Source organism: Melitaea cinxia, chromosome 7, assembly GCF_905220565.1.
Source record: "Melitaea cinxia chromosome 7, ilMelCinx1.1, whole genome shotgun sequence".
NCBI classification, from domain to species: domain Eukaryota; kingdom Metazoa; phylum Arthropoda; class Insecta; order Lepidoptera; family Nymphalidae; genus Melitaea; species Melitaea cinxia.
In genome coordinates, this window is record NC_059400.1 from 15,129,050 (window position 1) to 15,142,128 (window position 13,079).

Below are 13,079 nucleotides of genomic sequence, written 5' to 3' on the forward strand. Positions count from 1 at the left end.
ATCAATGTCGAATTCGTTACATTTTAATAGTCACGGTGATCTAACTTACTAAATGGAATCATCTTGAATGTGGTTCACAGATTACAGCCGATCTAAAGAATGAAAAAAAAAAATCTTCTATAAATCAAAACATAAAAAGATAAAGTAGATTAGTTAGTCCCAATGGTCCAATGACATAAACATTTCGCCCTCATCACCAGCATAGAAATTGTACTTAACTTTCAGTTTTATTGGTCTGTTTTTCTTACGGACAAATACCTTTTGTTAAATAAATTCGTATTGTTCGAAATTCGCTTACAATAGTATTTAAGATTGTTTTCCATTATTGCAGTGAAAAATGACGATCGACAAACAGCTAGTATGGGTCAGAGACCCGAACGACGGGTTCATATTGGCTCGACTCCACGAGCTGATGGGTGAGGAAGCTGATGTCTTCCCGCTGGATAACAAGTACCCCAGACGAGTGTGTAACTTCGACGACATCTTCCCTGCGGGTGACCCGGCTAAGGATGTCGATGATAATTGTAAGTAATCAATACTCTCTTTATTCAAGTAAGCTTCATCAAGTCATAAAATTATATTAATAAAAAAATATTTTAATTTGTACATGTTTTATACTACCTTCAATTCGTAATGAACTATGCACAAAAGAACTGGTAAGAAAACCCCGCAGTTGTAAAACAAAACTGTCCATCGTATAAACCCACGTATAATGTAATGCATGCGTGTAATGAGAGCTGTATGTGGCCATGGTTAATTGTTGGCTACATTTGGATAGTTTCGTGACTGAAACTATTTTACAGTTGTTTTTTTTTTGCTATCATTTAATCTTTCCAGACGATAATATGTTTTTTTTCTTGTAATATTAGTTATGGTCTTTACCTATGAAATTGCCGTTTCATCGTAGGTACTGGCTATTTCAAAACAAAAAAAAAATCACTAAGAACTCGAATTTCAAATTATTTTTTATTATCAAAATAATCTATATGCCATTAAAATTCATTGATTCCATGGGTTTACTTACTTAATTACTTTGAATAATAAAAATAAAAAACATGGAAAAGTGCACTAACTTTTTCATCAAAAACGGCAATTTCATAGGTGAAGATCTATTATTAGCATATGCTGTCCCAGTTAAAAATTTATAAATTCTAATCTGTTGCTCAAAGCGTGTTTCATTTTCGTTCGTATTTTGTATTTAAAATATATTACATTGAAGCTATCAATATATTAGCTCATTGTAATAATATGTATATTTTATCGTAACAGCCGCTACTTTAAGTGCATACTTTAATCAGACATTGAACAAACACAATAGCCGAAAGCCTTGAGAAGGTCACGTGTGCAGTGGACTCGTTTTCCTTGGATAACTGCAACATCTTGTAACACTGCAGTTATGATAGCTTTTTTAGAAAATAATTACAATCATAACTCATGCCATACTAACTATATATAAGTAACTCACAGACTATACTCTAAATCTTTTACGTTAAAGGCTGTTAAATTGTGGAATGCACTACCATCAGTAATTATTCTTCATCAGTAAATATTCATCAGTACTTATTTCCACTGTTTGTACCCATCTCTCTATCGCGTACGTTTATTCATTGGCTTATATATGTGTATTTACATGTCTATTTTTATGTATATGTATATATATGTGTATGTGTTTGTATATATGTGTGTGTTTGTATGTATGTATTTATGTACCCGTGTTTGTGTATATGTATGAATGTGTGTATATAAATATATATAAATTTATATGATTTATTTATTGTATTTTAGTTGCATGTGTATATATGTATGTATGTTTGCAGAAATTTATATATGTATTCTGATTAAACGTTATTACTATTGCGCAAGCCCGTTACACTGCTAGCTTTTTTCTGTTGGGTAATCTGGAAGAGATCGCTATTTAGTGATAAGATCGCCCATTGCACTATATGTGTCTAGAATTAAGGTTTGCTATGTACACTATCTTTAGTTGCAATAAAGTGGTTTATTATTATTATTATTATGCCACAACCAAAGTACAAGTGTCATAATTACATTTCATCATCATCATCACTTCTACCTATCGCAGTCCACTGCTGGGTATAGGCCGCCCCAAGTTCACGCCGAAAACGGCGTGAACTCTTGTGTTTTGCCCATAATCAATACGCTAGGCATGCGGTTTGGTGACCGCGGGGTTGACTTTGTCGTACCGAAGACGCTGCTGCCCGTCTTCAGCCTGTGTATTTCAAAACCATCAGTTGGATGGTTATCCCGCCATCGGTTGGTTTTATAAGTTCCAAGGTGGTAGTGGAACTGTGTAATCCCTTAGTCGCCTCTAACGACACCTACGGGAAGAGAGGGGGTGGCTATATTCTTTAGTTACTGCTGTAACCACACAGCAGTCATAATTACATTTATCCAAAGATAACCTTCGGTAGAAAGGAACTGTTTTAGTGTTATAATTTTTTTTGACATGAGTAAAATCGTTTGAATACAACGAAACCTATTGACACAATTTAAATCGCTTCTCTCAGTCACGGTGTGCAGTTCTGTCACGCTGCTGAAGTAATATCACTCTTATTACTTGTTCCATAACGTCAAGCTTTGTAATCGAACAAACCTTCATAGTTTTGCTATTTACGCGTATTTATCTTTCATGCAAATTGCCTACACTACATCATTTCTAAAACAATTTTTCACACTACAAACGACATCCACAAGCGTATAGACTGCCTGATGGTAAACGGATACTGTAGCCTATGGACGAATCCTACCTCTGATCCTTCCCGTAGCTCTGGCTACCTTAATTACCACACCTACCTTTGGGGTCATCAATTAATCATGAGACGCTCGAAAGAGGGGTGCGGGGCGTTCAGAAAAGCTCAAGATATATTCTAAAGAGGGGTGGGGGATGGAATAAAATATCACGTAAATTTATTTTTCCGTTGAGCACGGGATTACTAAACATAATAAACAACCATGATGCTCAGGATGCTTATTTTTCCAAAATTTAATCGGATTATATCTCTAAAAAAAAGATAAAATTCTGAAAATTTAAATATACGTTCAATAATACACGTGAGTTTTGTTGGTTGGGGTGGGGGGTGATCTTAAAACTTGCCACATATCACCACGGGGGGTAGGGGTTAAAAATTGCTACAAAGCAACGTGACGATTAATGGATGCTCTCTTACTCATCGTGGGAACTATTTGACACTATTTGATACTTCGATAACAGACTTTCTGTAAGATTGAGCCTCTTCTCCATAAAGACTGTTCCGAATTTTGATCAAGATATTTCCTTCTGTGCTCTACCTTAATAATATTATAATATATAAATAATTAATAATAGTACTTATACTTTTTGTAGTTTCTTGTAGAAATCTTGAAATAAAGACGAAATTGCGTTTCTCTATAAAAAACAAATTTTTTATTTACAATACGTTCTTACAATTTTTAACCACAGAAATACATTATCATATAAGTAAAATATTCACTCACCTAGAAAAACAAAAGAAACAACATGTAAAGCCTTTTTTTTTATATATTTTTTTTTTATATCTATTTACACAATACACACACGGTCGTCTGTTCCTAAAGTAAGCAACTTAATGCTTGTGTTATAGGTTACAGCCGACTGGTACACAGCTACATATTTTTTTTTTCGATAAACATACTTATAAATAATACATATATAAATATATAAATAAATATTTATATTACACCCAGACTCGGGGTGGGAATCGAACCCACAACCCTCGGAGCAGAAAGCAGGGTCACTACAAACTGCGCCAACGGGCTAGTCGAAGCCTTTATTCAGGTGGAGTAATTATGCAAAACAGAAATTACATTATTATGTCCAAAACAAAAATTATAAATAACTAAGAGCAGTGACATCTGTAGTATATATTTGTAACCTCTATCGATAACGCAGCAAGTTCAAACTTAAAAATACTACGAAATTAATATATGAGTGTAGTGTTTTCTTTACTTATATGTAATTTTTATTTCAGGTGAATTAATGTTCCTGAACGAGGCGACGCTATTAAACAATATACTTACCCGTTATAAGAAAAGTAAAATTTACGTAAGTATGTCCTATATTATTTGAACGTTACATATTCTGGTAGCACCCTAAGAATACCTAAATTATCATCGTGACCAACTTATATGAAATGTACTCTGTGTTTTTTTATATAACTAAGTCGGCGAATAAGCGTACGGCTCACCTGATGGTAAGCGATTACCGTAGCTTATAGACGCTTGCAACACTAGAAGCAACGCTAGCGGTTGCCTACCCTAACCCTTATACTACCCTTCCAGGAGCTCTGGTCACCTTACTCACCACAGGAACACAACACTGCTTGAAAGCAGTATTAATTAGCTCTGCTGCAAGCTCGAGGTACTTCTCCAATAGGTCTGCTTCAGATTTTGAACAAAATATTTCCTGCTGTGCCCTATATCAGTTAAAAGAGCTAGCGGGATATCTGAGACTTTATCAATAAGATCATATAGATCCTGTTTTACTTCTACCCTTCAAATAAGTAGGTTTCTAGTAGAGTTTGTCTGACAGATAAAGTCCACTACTTTGATGGTGATAAATAGATAAGACTATTAAACTTATGTCTATTAGATACCATTATACGTTAGATAACTGTCTGAAACTTTACCAGGAATCAGTGAATGGTGGTCTAAATACGAGTATGTCTGTCTAAAAGTAGATATGAAACGTGTCATCTTTAAAAATTTCTATCCTTAACAATGTCGTTTTACTAAATTATATTTTAAAATATCGTCATTCGTCACCTTGAGTCAACCGTGCCTCATATCGATTATAATGTTAGAATTACCTGAAAATAACGTAAATTATTTATTACATGTACATCAACTTGACTACGTCTATCAGATGACCTACTCGTATTAGTTGCCAGTAGCAATTTTTTCTAATATTAGTAAAGTGTAGGTATTTATTTAAAATGAATAGAATTATATTGAAATTTCGTATAATTGGTCCCATGGTGTTTTTTTTTTCTGCTTACTAGTTTGATTATTAAAGTTGTAAAAGTATAGTCTCCACAATAATACCTTTAAAGCATATGCGATTATTATAATGTGTAATATCATTACACCATGCAAAATATTTTGATGCCTAAAAAAGCTATGATGTACAAATATAATTTATTGTGCTATTTATAAAACATTGAAATTAACAGTGAAAGAAAGTAAAGTCATATAACAAAAAACTAAATGTAAAAGGCGGTCTTAACGCTAAAAGAGCGATTTACATACACTTAATGGTAAAAATCTGAGTTATCATTGCAGATTGCTAATGAAGTTAGTGAATTATGTATAAATATCATCACTTGAAAGTAACTGTCTAAAAACCGTCAATTCGTCTTCGTATTCCGTCATTTTTGCCAAATACAATTAGCAGGTTTAGCGGCTTTTAGAGTGAGAACTGCAGAAAAGTAAATTTTTGTTTGTAGAAATTTGTATGTATCTTTTTCAGACATATGTAGCAAACATTTTACTTGCGGTCAATCCGTACGAAGATATTCCGGACATGTATTCTTCGAAAACTATCAAAAAATATCAAGGCAGATCATTGGGAGAGTTGCCGCCACATGTTTTCGCAATAGGTATACTAAATTTCTAACAAAAAAGTGTAATGTCTTAATAATGTATTAAAACTTTGAAAACTTAAATTCAAATCATTTGTCCAAGTTTGACTAACCTGAAAAAAAAAAAAACTCTAATATATTAATAAAAACGGCTTCAAAAAAGTCAGAAAAAAAAATCGCTTTTGTACATTATATTAAAAAGTTTACAGTCAATTAGGAATTGATATTTATTGTCTTTGTACTTAAAATTTCAGCCGACAAAGCATTCCGAGATATGAAAGCGCTAAAACAATCCCAGTCTATAATAGTATCAGGGGAATCAGGAGCAGGAAAGACTGAATCAACCAAATATATTCTCAAATATCTTTGTGATTTATGGGCCAAGGGCGCAGGACCAGTCGAGCAGAAGATTTTAGATGGTATAATTTTGCTTATCAGCACTAATATAGTTTGTGATTTTAAATTATAAAAATGGTTTTTACTTAACATTAAATTTTTTTTTTTTCAGCCAATCCGATTCTCGAAGCATTTGGTAACGCCAAGACAACTCGTAACAATAACAGTTCACGTTTCGGCAAATTTATGGAAGTTCATTTTTCAAATAAATATCAAGTTGTTGGTGGTCATATTTCGCACTACCTTCTAGAAAAGTCTAGAATATGTACACAAAGTGCCGAGGAGAGGAATTACCACGTATTTTACCTCCTATGCGCGGGGGCTCCGCCGGAGTTGAGAGCAAAATTGAAGCTAACCAAGCCCGATGATTATTTGGTAAAAGACGACGAGCGTAGTAATTAGATAGTGAATTAAATATGATCGGTATGTTTATGTATTTTTCTTTTTCCAGTACCTCAAAAACGGTTGCACACAGTATTTCACTTCATCCCAATCTGAGAAAAAAATACAAGCCAATCAGAAGAGTAAGGAGCAGCAAGCAAAGGGTGGCCTACGAGACCCAATATTAGATGATGTAGAAGATTTCCAAAGATTACATCAGGTCAGAAACCACGCAGTAATATTTCATGCCATACTTTGATGATTTTTTGTTTATTTTTGAGTCATCTCTAGAACTTTCAATTATAAATCGAGCAGTTATTTTATATTGTAAAGTTAAATTATACTGCTAAATTTTGATTTAAAAAGAACATTTTTTTTGTATAAGTGAGTCGGCAAACAAGCGTACGGCTCACCTGGTGGTAATCGATTACTTGCGTAGCTTATATACACCTGCAACACCAGAAGCATCGCAAGCACATTGTCGACTCTGCTCCCAATCGCCCCAAGGAGCTCTGGTCACCTTACCATAAGAACACAACACTGCTTGAGAGCAGAGAGGTACTTCTCCAATCGGGCTGCTCTAGACATTGAGCAGGATATTTCCTGCTGTGCTCTACCTGAGTAGATATTTAGAATAACGTTTTAGGGCTAAGTTAAACTAAAAGAGTCGATGAGAGTTTTATATAGGTAAATGTAAACTATGGATGCACAAGCGGGATTTAGAAAGGGAATGGGATGTACGGATCAGGTCTTTTCTTTGCGGTGCATAGCCGAAAAATGTTTGGCCAAAAACAAAAAAGTCTTGCGCGTTCGTGGATTTACAAAAGGCCTATGATAGAGTGATGAGGAATGAATGTGGTCAACATTGTCCGTGAATGGTGTGAGCAGTATCCTCATAAGAGTATTGCAATCTCTTTATAGGGATTCTAGTGCTTGTGTGAGGATAAATGGGGCATACACTGAATGATTTAATATCGAAAAAGGTGTTAGACGGATGTGTAGCGTCACCGTGGCTGTTTAATCTATTCATGGACAATTGTTTGACAGAATTAAAAGAGAATGAAAATGGGTTGAGAATGAATGAGTTACTCGTCAAATGTTTTCTCTATGCTGATGATCAAGTATTACTTGCGTCTTCGCCCGAGGAGTTGCAGGAGATGTAACTGATATGAGTGGAGCTTTTGTAAGAAAGGGAATGAGGATGAATGTAAAGAAGACGAAAGTGATGGTGTTCGAAAGAGATGAGGCAATGACAGACTGCAACATCGTGATTGGAGATGAACAAATTGAACAGGTGAATGAGTTTGTGTATCTGTGTTCAAAGTTTACAAGAGATATAAATCGTGAGAGTGATATTGAAAGAAGAGTGAATGCAGAAAACAGGGTGAATGGAGCTTTGCACTCCTTCATGGGCAGTCGGGAGGTGTCTAACAAGGCCCGTTTGGCTGTGCATGAGAGGGTGTTGGTTCCGACACTCATGTACGGAAGTGAAAGTTAGGTATGGTGGAGGAGTTAAACTGAGTGACAGGATAAGAAATAGTGAGATAAGGAAACGTTGTGGTCTGAAAGAAGATGTAGTAACAAATATTGAGAAAGGTATGCTCAGATGGTTAGGTCATGTCGAGAGAATGAGTGAAGAACGATTGACGAAAAAGTGAAGGCGAAGTGAAGGCGAGTGTGGATGGAAGGGTTGGAAGAGGTAGACCTAGGCGGACGTTCCGAGACCAAATAAGGGACGTCTTGAAAAAAGGCCAGGTCAAGAGTACCCTAAACCGAAGAGCGTGTATGAAGGGAATAATGAAACTGGACGAAGCGAAAGAAGTATGTAAGGATCGTAGCAAGTGGAAAGAAGTGGTCTCTGCCTACCCCTACGGGAAAGAGGCGTGATTATATGTATGTATGTAAACTATGGCTATCGTTATCTCTCAGGCGCTATCTCGGGTGGGTCTGACGGACGTCGAGAAGATGTCCGTGTACGGCGTGGTGGCGGGCGTGTTGCACCTCGGGAACGTGGAGTTCGAGGAGGAGGGCGGCGCGCGGGGGGGCTGCGGGGTCAGCGCCCGCAGTGAGCCCGCGCTCGCCGCCGCCGCCGCCTGCCTGGGCGTCGACCCCGCCGAGCTGCGCCTGGCGCTCGTGTCGCGCCTCATGCAGAGCGCGCGCGGCGGCGCCAAGGGGACCGCCATCATGTAACTACACACACGCACACACACACCCCCCCGAGCTGCGCCTGGCGCTCGTGTCGCGCCTCATGCAGAGCGCGCGCGGCGGCGCCAAGGGGACCGCCATCATGTAACTACACACACGCACACACACACCCCCCCGAGCTGCGCCTGGCGCTCGTGTCGCGCCTCATGCAGAGCGCGCGCGGCGGCGCCAAGGGGACCGCCATCATGTAACTACACACACGCACACACACACCCCCCCGAGCTGCGCCTGGCGCTCGTGTCGCGCCTCATGCAGAGCGCGCGCGGCGGCGCCAAGGGGACCGCTATCATGTAACTACACACACGCACACACACACCCCCCCGAGCTGCGCCTGGCGCTCGTGTCGCGCCTCATGCAGAGCGCGCGCGGCGGCGCCAAGGGGACCGCCATCATGTAACTACACACACGCACACACACACCCCCCCGAGCTGCGCCTGGCGCTCGTGTCGCGCCTCATGCAGAGCGCGCGCGGCGGCGCCAAGGGGACCGCCATCATGTAACTACACACACGCACACACACACCCCCCCGAGCTGCGCCTGGCGCTCGTGTCGCGCCTCATGCAGAGCGCGCGCGGCGGCGCCAAGGGGACCGCCATCATGTAACTACACACACGCACACACACACCCCCCCGAGCTGCGCCTGGCGCTCGTGTCGCGCCTCATGCAGAGCGCGCGCGGCGGCGCCAAGGGGACCGCCATCATGTAACTACACACACGCACACACACACCCCCCCGAGCTGCGCCTGGCGCTCGTGTCGCGCCTCATGCAGAGCGCGCGCGGCGGCGCCAAGGGGACCGCCATCATGTAACTACACACACGCACACACACACCCCCCCGAGCTGCGCCTGGCGCTCGTGTCGCGCCTCATGCAGAGCGCGCGCGGCGGCGCCAAGGGGACCGCCATCATGTAACTACACACACGCACACACACACCCCCCCGAGCTGCGCCTGGCGCTCGTGTCGCGCCTCATGCAGAGCGCGCGCGGCGGCGCCAAGGGGACCGCCATCATGTAACTACACACACGCACACACACACCCCCCCGAGCTGCGCCTGGCGCTCGTGTCGCGCCTCATGCAGAGCGCGCGCGGCGGCGCCAAGGGGACCGCCATCATGTAACTACACACACGCACACACACACCCCCCCGAGCTGCGCCTGGCGCTCGTGTCGCGCCTCATGCAGAGCGCGCGCGGCGGCGCCAAGGGGACCGCCATCATGTAACTACACACACGCACACACACACCCCCCCGAGCTGCGCCTGGCGCTCGTGTCGCGCCTCATGCAGAGCGCGCGCCGCGGCGCCAAGGGGACCGCCATCATGTAACTACACACACGCACACACACACCCCCCCGAGCTGCGCCTGGCGCTCGTGTCGCGCCTCATGCAGAGCGCGCGCGGCGGCGCCAAGGGGACCGCTATCATGTAACTACACACACGCACACACACACCCCCCCGAGCTGCGCCTGGCGCTCGTGTCGCGCCTCATGCAGAGCGCGCGCGGCGGCGCCAAGGGGACCGCCATCATGTAACTACACACACGCACACACACACCCCCCCGAGCTGCGCCTGGCGCTCGTGTCGCGCCTCATGCAGAGCGCGCGCGGCGGCGCCAAGGGGACCGCCATCATGTAACTACACACACGCACACACACACCCCCCCGAGCTGCGCCTGGCGCTCGTGTCGCGCCTCATGCAGAGCGCGCGCGGCGGCGCCAAGGGGACCGCCATCATGTAACTACACACACGCACACACACACCCCCCCGAGCTGCGCCTGGCGCTCGTGTCGCGCCTCATGCAGAGCGCGCGCGGCGGCGCCAAGGGGACCGCCATCATGTAACTACACACACGCACACACACACACACACACACACACACACATGCGCTGACACACAAACACACACACATGCGCTGACACACAAACACACAAATGCACACGCATACATGCGCACGCACACACACCACCACCACCATCACCACCAAACTGTTCGTAGTTAATTATTTATAAGTAATTCTCTTCAATAAGTTCTCATCACTTGTCACACCACTCACCTCTCGCCCCCCGGTGCAGGGTGCCGCTGAAGACGTACGAGGCGTGCAGTGCACGCGACGCGCTGGCGAAGGCGGTGTACAGCCGCCTGTTCGACTACATCGTGCGCCGCATCAACGGCAGCATCCCCTCCAGCGCCTCCGCCTACTACATCGGCGTGCTCGACATCGCCGGCTTCGGTAACTATTGCCTTCATGCCACACTAGGACGGTCCTACAGCATCTTATACCAGTTTCACCTCACATTACCTCCTCATTCAATCCTAAAATTTAATGGCACATCCCTATAGTTCCTCAGTCCTATACCATTGTGTCTATAAATCGATATGCTCTTACATCACACATCTATGCATTACTACACATCTACAGCACTATATGCGTACATATTTATGTAAATTTCTATTACCTTTCCTTTCAGAATACTTCCAAATGAACAGTTTCGAGCAGTTCTGTATCAACTACTGCAATGAAAAATTGCAGCAATTCTTCAACGAACGTATCTTAAAGAATGAACAGGAGTTGTACAAGCGTGAGGGGTTGAACGTACCTGAAATCAGATTCGTGGATAATCAGGACTGCATTGGTAACTATTATTTTTTATATGAACTTTAAACAAAATACGAAAATTTACATACAACAATCGATATTTTCTTTTTATGGTTCTGGCCCATATAGGAAACTGTTACTAGTGAATTTCTGTGCAAAATTTAAGTTAGCGGAAAACCCTAAAAAATTTTGTAAAATAAATTTTGCAGATCTCATCGAAAGCAAAAATCATGGTATTTTCCACATACTCGACGAAGAGTCAAAACTACCAAAACCGGAATACGGACATTTCACAAACTCGGTACACAAGGAACTCGGCGGCAGCAACTCAAAGTAAGCGACTTAAAGTCAAAATTTATTCTAAGTTTTATTAAATCCACTTATAAATCGAAATTGTTCAATAATAGAACAAAAAGCTGCTTCTGGGTGTATCGGAAAAAAAATTATTACCGAAATTTACTGGTTAAGCAAGAAAAACGAATCATTCTTTTAAAAATAGGAACCGGGTTTTGGAAGATTAATGTATTACAGTGTAATTTCTATATTTTTCAGTTCGAGGTTACAACTGCCTCGTGCGTCCCGCCTGAAGGCACACCGCACACTGCGAGACCACGAAGGGTTCCTACTGCGACACTTCGCCGGCGCCGTCTGCTACAACACCGTGCGTATACACCCCTAATCTGTCATTCCCATGATCCAACCATTGTAACTTCTCACTAAAGTCACCTACACTTAAAACTATGATACATTAAATTCTCCAAGTTCAGAAATAAGTAAAATTGTTTTAAGTATGTATACCATTTCTAGAAGAAGATCAGAGGTAATCTCAGATTTACATTTTGTTTGGGTGTTTTGTGGCCTTATATCAACATTTTCTTCCTGACCGACGACTCTTTTGGGAAATCCTGAGATAAGCCCAGTAATCTCTTAGTTACAATTTAAGCACCTCGCCTATGTTACTTTCTGCATAAAGAGACTTTCGCATACAAAAATATTTTTCTATTTGGTGAGCCAACATTTTTAAAACGAAGAATCACAAATACACGCCTTACTTCCACAGAGTCAATTCATAGAAAAGAATAATGACGCCCTTCACGCCTCCCTTGAGTTCCTCGTTCAAGAGTCCAACAACACTTTAGTACAACAACTGTTCGAAATGTCGGACAACAATAATGCCAAGGGGAAATTGAACTTTATATCCGTCGGCGCTAAGTTCCAAAGTCAATTGTCACAGCTCATGGATAAATTGAAGGAGAATGTAAGTGGGATTTATATACCATTCTTTTGACATCATAAATAATGCAACAAACAATTAATCTTCCTTTTCAATATAAAACAAAATAAAGTTTCCAAAATAAAGTAGTCCAAAAGTAGAACTACTTCATCGTGTTTAAAAAATAACCGAGCAAATTCATTATCACTGTTTCTGACATGACGGCACATTGTAAAGAACAATGATAATAAAATCTGAAGACTACTATAAAACTTGAGGACTACAAACAAACGTACGACTCACTTGACTCTAAGCGATTACTGTAGTATATAGACGCCTGAAATACCAAACCTTCCCCCCCCCCCCCAGGAGCTTTGGCCACATCTCACCACAGGAAAACAACACTGCTCATAAACAGTGTTATTTAGCTGTGTATTGTGAAGTCGAGGTACTTCCCCAGTAGCATTGCTCCATATTTGAGCAATATGTCCCGCCGTACTCTACCCCAGTGACAGCGTGCTCGGATAGGGTACCAACTTTACCCCAGTAGGGCTGCTCAAGTTAGCAATAAGTCCCGCCGCGCCCTACCCCAGTGACATAGCGTGCTCGGATAGAGTACCAACTTCGCCCCAGTAGGGTAGCCCCAAGCTAGCAATAAGTCCCGCCGCGCCCTAC

General features: G+C 42.1%; 1 protein-coding gene across 1 annotated transcript in view; it reads left to right on the forward strand.

The window, feature by feature from the left end:
- Positions 1 to 337: 337 nt before the first annotated feature.
- Positions 338 to 13,079, forward strand: part of LOC123655409 (myosin heavy chain 95F) — a 28,152-nt gene continuing 15,410 nt past the window's right edge. The window contains exons 1-12 of the mRNA XM_045591226.1: positions 338 to 524; positions 4,008 to 4,081; positions 5,504 to 5,633; positions 5,870 to 6,034; positions 6,124 to 6,386; positions 6,463 to 6,612; positions 8,322 to 8,578; positions 10,668 to 10,825; positions 11,064 to 11,228; positions 11,401 to 11,524; positions 11,744 to 11,852; positions 12,252 to 12,449. Coding sequence (XP_045447182.1) covers positions 338 to 524; positions 4,008 to 4,081; positions 5,504 to 5,633; positions 5,870 to 6,034; positions 6,124 to 6,386; positions 6,463 to 6,612; positions 8,322 to 8,578; positions 10,668 to 10,825; positions 11,064 to 11,228; positions 11,401 to 11,524; positions 11,744 to 11,852; positions 12,252 to 12,449 — 1,980 coding nt within the window. The remainder of the gene's footprint in view (positions 525 to 4,007; positions 4,082 to 5,503; positions 5,634 to 5,869; positions 6,035 to 6,123; positions 6,387 to 6,462; positions 6,613 to 8,321; positions 8,579 to 10,667; positions 10,826 to 11,063; positions 11,229 to 11,400; positions 11,525 to 11,743; positions 11,853 to 12,251; positions 12,450 to 13,079) is intronic.